General features: G+C 37.8%; 1 protein-coding gene across 1 annotated transcript in view; it reads left to right on the top strand.

Moving 5' to 3' along the window:
- The first annotated feature begins 258 nt into the window (after positions 1-258).
- Positions 259-7,658, top strand: part of LOC140231704 (dynein axonemal heavy chain 6-like) — an 87,917-nt gene continuing 80,517 nt past the window's right edge. Inside the window, exons 1-6 of the mRNA XM_072311861.1 lie at positions 259-723; positions 1,443-1,606; positions 2,111-2,502; positions 3,723-3,862; positions 5,891-5,920; positions 7,324-7,482. Coding sequence (XP_072167962.1) covers positions 259-723; positions 1,443-1,606; positions 2,111-2,502; positions 3,723-3,862; positions 5,891-5,920; positions 7,324-7,482 — 1,350 coding nt within the window. The remainder of the gene's footprint in view (positions 724-1,442; positions 1,607-2,110; positions 2,503-3,722; positions 3,863-5,890; positions 5,921-7,323; positions 7,483-7,658) is intronic.

The following is a 7,658-nucleotide window of genomic DNA, read 5'->3' as shown; positions in this document are numbered from 1 at the left end:
TTTGGCTCGGTACAGTACGGTGCGGTACACTTTAGGAGCATTCAAGCGCTCCTTTGGCGCGGGTACTGTACGGTACAGTTCGCTTTAGGAGAGCGCTCGAACACACCCTAAGCTTTTTTTTTTTTCCAGCAAATACCTCTGTATTTTTTTTTAATAAAACATCTTTGATAAATTCTGTGTCAACAGGGTTTAAAATCATAATCCAATGGATGCAGTTTAAGGAGATACTCTTCAAACTGCATGCATCTATGCCTCAAGATGGAGTCTTCATTTTACACGACTTCTGATGAGACCACCAATCTCGACGACTCTCCATCTCCAAACCCCAATGGCCGCATCACCGGAAACCACACGCCACAGTCTCAGGGGGAACTCATCATTGTGGCGGACGCCAATACCCGAGTGGCACAGAGCGCCCCAGCTGCGCTTCAGACTGGTTCCCTGGATGACTACGGCCTCTATCTGCAGCAGACTCCACTCTCATCCCAGAAGCTGCCCAGCCCCTCCTTCCCCCGCGACTCTCCCCCGAAGCACCACCAGCCCACCCGACAGAAGACGGTGACCTTTGAAGCCGAGCCAGAGTTCATTGAACCCACCTCCAGGGCTCGTCAGAAGGGCTTAGACTTGAAAGCCAGGCTGTATGACAGACCCCAAGATGCCCAGGTCTTTCAGAACGTGAGAATGAGGCAAAGTGGGCTACCAGATCCTGGTGCAAATAAGCAGGTATGAGCTGTCACTTTTCTGATGTCAATCTTTTAATCAAGCTGTTTGTGCTGCATTTAGTTTCCAAATGTGAGAGTAAAACAGTGGTTAAAGGATGAAAAAGAAAAGTAATTCGTCAATATGGTTACATGTTCATTTAACTTTGAAAACTGTTTGTGTCATTTACATCATGGAACAGAAATTTCTGGTTGTTTCTTTTTCATGTCAGCTGTACATTGGATGAGGATGTTCATGATTTATTCATGCATTTATAATGCATCTTATGAACCAGATACCATGAGCTTGATTTTTTATGTAATTTGCAGATATCATACAACAATATGCACAGATACAAAGAGTAGATGTAGATTTCATATATTGGTATGCTCTCAGTGATTTCAAAACTTTTTGTTTGAAATCACCCTAACAGACACTTTCAGCAACAGTACAATAACACAAAAAAAAATTACTAATGCAGTGATTGCAGTAGTACTACTGTATGTAGTAGTACCATGCAGTACGATGTAGTACTGTAATTTGTGGCATACTGTAATCATACTCACACAGCATCGTAGCACTTTACAACATTCATTTTGAGTAGCAGATACTGTAATTCAAAATGTATGTAGATGTCCCATTTTATAATGTCATCATTCACGAACAAACTGGTTAATAGTAGTCATATGTGTATAACTAAATGATTCTCATCCCTTCTATTTTCTTTCATTCTGGGGGGACAGAGTGCACCCTTACCAGCCATACCTCGTCCTCCGTCTGGGAGCAGGGCGCCGAATCCCGGTGCTGCTATAAGAACAACATTCTTCAAGCGTGACCAGACGAGGATTAGAATGAAACGTCAGGCAGCGAAGAAAGCAGACGAGGCCAACACAGCAACAAAGCCAGTGTAAGATACCATGAGTTGAGATTAAAGTTTGTGCATTTTTGGAGATGTGCTTACATAAATTATTGTACCGTAATATCATTGATCCTGAGTGGTCCTGTTATTACTCTCAGTTCTAATTAGAAAGAGTGCTAGTGTAATTTGATGTTTGCATGATGCGGAGTGTGTTGTATACTGAGGTAAACCATGTAGAGTTTTGATGAGCAACTTTTGTATGAATGGCTCCTATAATTTTACTAGGGATCATGTGGTTGTTTGAGATAAGTTATGCCTGTCTGCTTCAAGGATTGCAATTTGTGTTTTACTAGAAAGCATATTCGAATGAAATATTCATGGCAATGCAAGTGTGGAATGATTACAGTTCTTGTAATATGAAAGATATTAACAAGATTGATAATGTGTAGATTAAGTAGTGAATGTCAATGAATAAAATGTGGGAATTGTGTTTCATTTTGATATAAATTATTCATAACTAAACATAATACATTTCACTTGCTCCTTTATCAGAGGGGCCAGGGATGATGCAAAACCAACTGTGAATGGGCATCACTTGCCACACCCTGTTAGTACGGCCAAGACTTCTGAGGAGACAGCCACAGTAACTTTCAGGGAGGAAAACCCAGAGAGCAAGCCGGACAGAGACTCGCCTCTCGAACAGGAAGGGGAGGGCAGAGGGGAAGTGGAGAGCGCCCTCAAACCTCCGGACAGCCAACGCCTCGAATCTGTCGCGCCCCTCTCTCCGCTCATGCAGCTTGCCAAGAACGAGTTCACACCGGACCCTTCGGAAGGGTCAGTCAAGAGCGATGACCACTCGGCACGACAGCCTTCACCAACGGGATCTCGCCCTGATTCACGCACAGTGCTCACTTACCTTCAGACCAACCAGTATGATGATTCTGGTATGTGAACCTTCTGTTAAGTCAGTTTTCACAAATATGTAATGTTACTTTGAATTTTGTACATCATCAGGTTTTTCAAATGGTGAATACATGTATGTTTTTGCCTCTGTCCTGATTACCCAAATGCCTAAAGTACTCATTAACCCTTTTTGTGCAAAGGACTTTTGGACAGTATGTGCAACGCTATGAGGCTTTGATTCTGTGTCTATCAGCACTCAAAGAGTTAAAGCACACACAGAGTTAAATCACCAGTGCTCAGAAGGGATTCTTGTACCGTTTGTTAGGTATGTTTAATGGTCATTTGCTCAAATGAAATGATCAACATGAGCACTTCCTACTGACAATGCGACAGCGATTTCATCGCTGAAATACTGAATGAATCATGAATGAAAGCCTGGTTTTAGTAACCAGTACATGTGTTTGCTGGAAATTCCACAAGGTGCTTTATGTAAGGATTATTGTGTATGACAAGTTTTGCAAGTATTCATATTGTCATTGTTTTTCATGAAGGTATTTGTCATAATAATTGTGTAAACTCTATGAAGTTCTTTAGATTGGTACAGTCAACCATGCTGAAGTCGAATCTGTTTAGACTGAAAAAAAAAAAGCTTCGACTGTGAGAAAATTCGACTTACGATGGATTAAAATCAATAGGATACAATGTATAGAGAGAAGAAGACTTGAAAAGACCTTCGACTTAGGCAAATATTATTTGACTTATGCGAGGTCAACTTAAGCAAGGTTGACTATATTAAAGGTCCAGTTTACCTTTGGGTGCAGTGATTTCAAAAATGTTCAAGATATCACATTTGATGCATATGTGTAGGTCTGTTGTGTCATAAAACATCCTACATATGAAATATTTGCAATAAAACCTAAAATATAAGGAGATATCAGGGTTTTTCTCATTATACCATAACTGTATACGGTTTATTCTGTAAACATTTTTTATTATAACTATTGTTCACATTTTGTGTATTCAACAACACTTAACATTGATTATACGGATTCAAATTTTGACAGTGGTTGTTTCTATCCCTAACTCACATTTTAGAACTATTTTAAAGCACTAATGCTGGGTTTTTGTTTCATCTGCAAATGGTAAATTATGCCTTTAACATTCATGTACCATTTCAAAGAATAGGCTTCTGTCTGAATAATTCCTTCCCCTCCTTTGATATGAAGTCTTAATCAAAAAATGTTGGATTTCAACCCTTTAGTCCCTGCAGTTGACAGTCTCAGCTACCATATCAGAAGTATGCGCCGTGCTCTAGGCCTTGTGACGGACCTTCCCAGACATGGACCGGGTGTCAAAGAAATCATTCCAACCATTGAGATGAAGCTACAGGAGCCAGAAAAGGTAGGGGAAAAAAAGTTTACAAAAGTTTGCATTCTGTCTATAGATCAGCCATTTGCCATTTTCATGGTGTATTTCCTTTCATATTGAATGTTCATACATGATCTGAATTTAGCTACCTCTGGAAAAGTGTATTACCATTAGCTGCAATACAGGCATGCTGAAATGAAACCTTGATTCTAAAATACTGTAATGTAAAATTGTCTTTTTCAAACTGTAGCCATTCATGGTCCTGATGGTTATCCCAAAGACTTCCATATTAAAGGGATGGTACAGCATTGGTGGAGCTGAGGATTTGGCTTTTAACTTTTTGCAAGACACCAAGAAACCACTTATGAAATGGTACAGAGCATGACATTCTAAGAGGAATTCAAATTTATTTGATGAAAATCGGTTTTGGAATGGCTGAGACATCCAAAAACAAAGTAAAACAAAGCGATCATAATAAAATGTGGGTCCCACATTTTGTTACTATTGCTCTGTTTTGGGTATCTCTGCCATTTCATAACCAATTTTCATCATAAACATTGAATTCCTCTTGGAATTAAATGCTCTTTCATATTCCATAAGAGGTTTCTCATTATCTCACCCAAAAATGTTAAAAACCTGAAGTTAGGTCTCAACCAAAACTATACGAGCCCTTTAAATTTAACTCTACATACTTTCATGTCACATGTCAATTTTGAAAATGATGCATCATATTAAAAATTCTTATACTTTCAGTTCATACCATTGATATCACTCTCAAATATGAGGTCTTAATATTTGTGAGAAGATTTCATTCAGCCATAGTTTGTGTGATATGAACATTGCTCTCTGCAAAGCTGGCTTTGCAAAAACACTTTGATAATAACTTGCTAATGCTGTGCAAGCCTTGTGGATATTTTGCTGTCATGAAAATTTTGCTCCATTTATTAAATCGTATTGAAGAATTCCATGCAAAATAGATGACGTGAATACAGATTGTCTTGGTTGCTGGCACAGAGTATCAGAAATGAGCACAAAGAGACATATGAAAGTGGATAAAGACATACAGTTAAAGCCCGTAGTTTTGTGTGATCTAATTTTTGTACTGAGTGGCTAAAAATCACATTTGCTGGTTTTGAAAATTTCATTGCACACTTCTTAACTTGTATGTTTCATACAATTCAAAGCAGACAAAATTCTATTTGACAGCTCCATGTATGAAAATTTACGGTATGCATCAGCACACACAAATGACCCAAATGAATGTGTGGCCCGCAGAGCAGAAAGCTACTAGCATAACACACATGTGCTCAAATGAATACTACGACACATACTGTATACGCCGAATATTTGGTGAGGTTTTTATTTTCGCGAATTTAGTGAGTCGGGTGCTATTCACGAAATTAAAGACACGTGAAAATATTGACTCTGATCCCAGTGTGAATGTAATGTACGCGTGTACACTTCTCTGTTCAGTACAGGACTCCACGATCACGAATTTAACCACTCGCGAAATCGTCGGGGATTCCCGATTCGCAAAAATTTAGACTTGCAAAATATATGGCGTATACAGTATCACACACATTTAGTGCTGCTGTAGTAGTATCTATCAGTTTACACTATGCAGGATTCAACGTATTCAAAATGTGCGTAGATAATCATGGAGATGTTTTTGCAGGTTTTAGAATCCAAAAGCTAAAGGAAGTCTAGAAGCCAGAAGTAGCAAAAAATCAACAAAAATTGATGTACCACAAATATTTCCATGTTTACAGTAGAGAAGCAGTTACATGTATTGGCACAGACATTTGACAGACAGGAGCACAGACAAACATGGACATTAAAACAAACAAACATACAAACATGAAATAAGCAGAAAGGGCACATACATTGTACGTATGGATGTGTTTCACATTCAGTACATCATTCCGCAACATTTTAGAGAGAAACAACATTACCTGTAATGTATTCTATTATCATGTTTTGATGTGTGTTTAGCTGGATGCATGTGCAAATTATTGTAAAAAATATTACATGTTTATCTGATGTTCACATTGTAATATCCAGACTCAGGAAGGTGTACGTGAATACATGGAGGTATCGTATCACTGTCTGAAATCCGTCTGAAATTTGTCTCAGTTTGTTTTCTAGAGGATTGCTACTGACAATGGTGGTGAACAGTGTGCATGATTGTTATATGCCTTTGTTTTCCTGACAATGTATATTCAAACAGATTGAAACTGAACAAGCAAAATTCTTAGTGATTCATGAAGTATTTTGGAAGAAAGCATTCAAGTTTTTTTGATATATCTGTGCATCAAACTGACTGGATAATTTCCTTAGGTGTATTAGAAGCCAACTAGAAACGGGTAAAAAAGTTAAAGCTTACAGTCATATTTGAATTGATAAAGTTGATCTCATCATGTACATTGTTGCCTCCACAGTTGGTAGCAAATCCAGGGATATTGAAGCCCTGTTGTTTTTCTATTTTCCAACCCATGTATTGCATATTGCATATGCTGTTTTCAGTAGTCTGTCTTTAACAAGAGTAATTAGTGACAGATTTGTCAACTTCAATCTATGAAGTTTGATTCCACTCTTGTACTTATCATCCATTTTCTGCTCCATCTTTATATGCCATAGTATTTCCATGCATTAATTTTTTTAAATCTTTCAGCATACATTAACCCCATCAAACTTATTCCTCTGTCAAAGTATTCTCAAAATTTGTACTCTGTATAGTTTGAGAATGTGTGATGTAGCCAGTTGTTGCTAATGGGTTATATTAGCATCTTTCATTCAATCAGCTCTAACTCTGTCATTCAGTGCATAGCTCATCAGTCATATGTAGTCTGTTTTGAAATCTTGCATATATGTGCATATACCTGTTCTGCATTCTCTATAATCATACTGCATTCATTATACTTGTTTGTTGTGATGTGATTTTCAAGTGGTAGATGGGTTGATTAGCAGAAGTTTTATACATGTTTAGCAGATTGTCTAGCAGAGTGTAGTTCTGTAACTTGAAGGGATTGTTGCTGTTGAAGCCAAGTAGTCAGTGTTGATGTTGCAAAAGTGCAGTTGAGTCGAAGGGGATGTGTGAAATGCTAACTATTTTGAAAAATAAATAATTTCAGAATATCACAAGGAAATATAGATTATGATGGAGAATCATCCACATTTTAGGATATAGAAATGCCTAATACTGTTTATGTGAAATGAAACCTGGAGCATGAGCCAGTCACATTATGTAAACCAGGAAATACTTTCTTGCTAGTTTAATTGTAAATTGATACTGAAAACTCACATGGACATGGTATTAAAAGGCTGACTCCATTGAGATTGTCACAAATCTCTCTCTTTTTTTTTTTTTTTAAAGAAAAAAAGAATATGCAGAGTATACATTGTAATTTCAGCTTTAGATCATATGTTGGCATATGGCCATTCATTCTTTATCATAACAGTAAAGTCTTGATTCACAACAAATTTTCTCTTGCCAGGAGATACCGCCAGACAAAGGTGACTTTGTTTATGCTCTTCCTCGAAATCGTCATGATCCTAGAGGGCGCTATAACCCTTATGATCTGCAAGTTGTCTCTCCCAATGATGCCAGGACCTCACAGATGTACTTCACAGCTAGTGCCAACTTTGTCTCCCTGGTTAGTTCTCAGAAAATCCATACATTTCTTTGGTCCCTCCCTAACAATCCTCTTCTCTTCAACTTTCCTTTGATTTTTAAATGAAGTACAGTAAATTGATGTTGAATAGCTTAATATTACCAGAAGATAAGTGAATGTTATTTAAATTTGTTGTAGTGGTCTTACCTCTTTCACAG

Source organism: Diadema setosum, chromosome 1 (assembly GCF_964275005.1).
Source record: "Diadema setosum chromosome 1, eeDiaSeto1, whole genome shotgun sequence".
Taxonomy (NCBI): Eukaryota; Metazoa; Echinodermata; class Echinoidea; order Diadematoida; family Diadematidae; genus Diadema; species Diadema setosum.
Note: the sequence above shows the minus strand (reverse complement) of the source record. Positions and strands in the feature narration are given on the sequence as shown.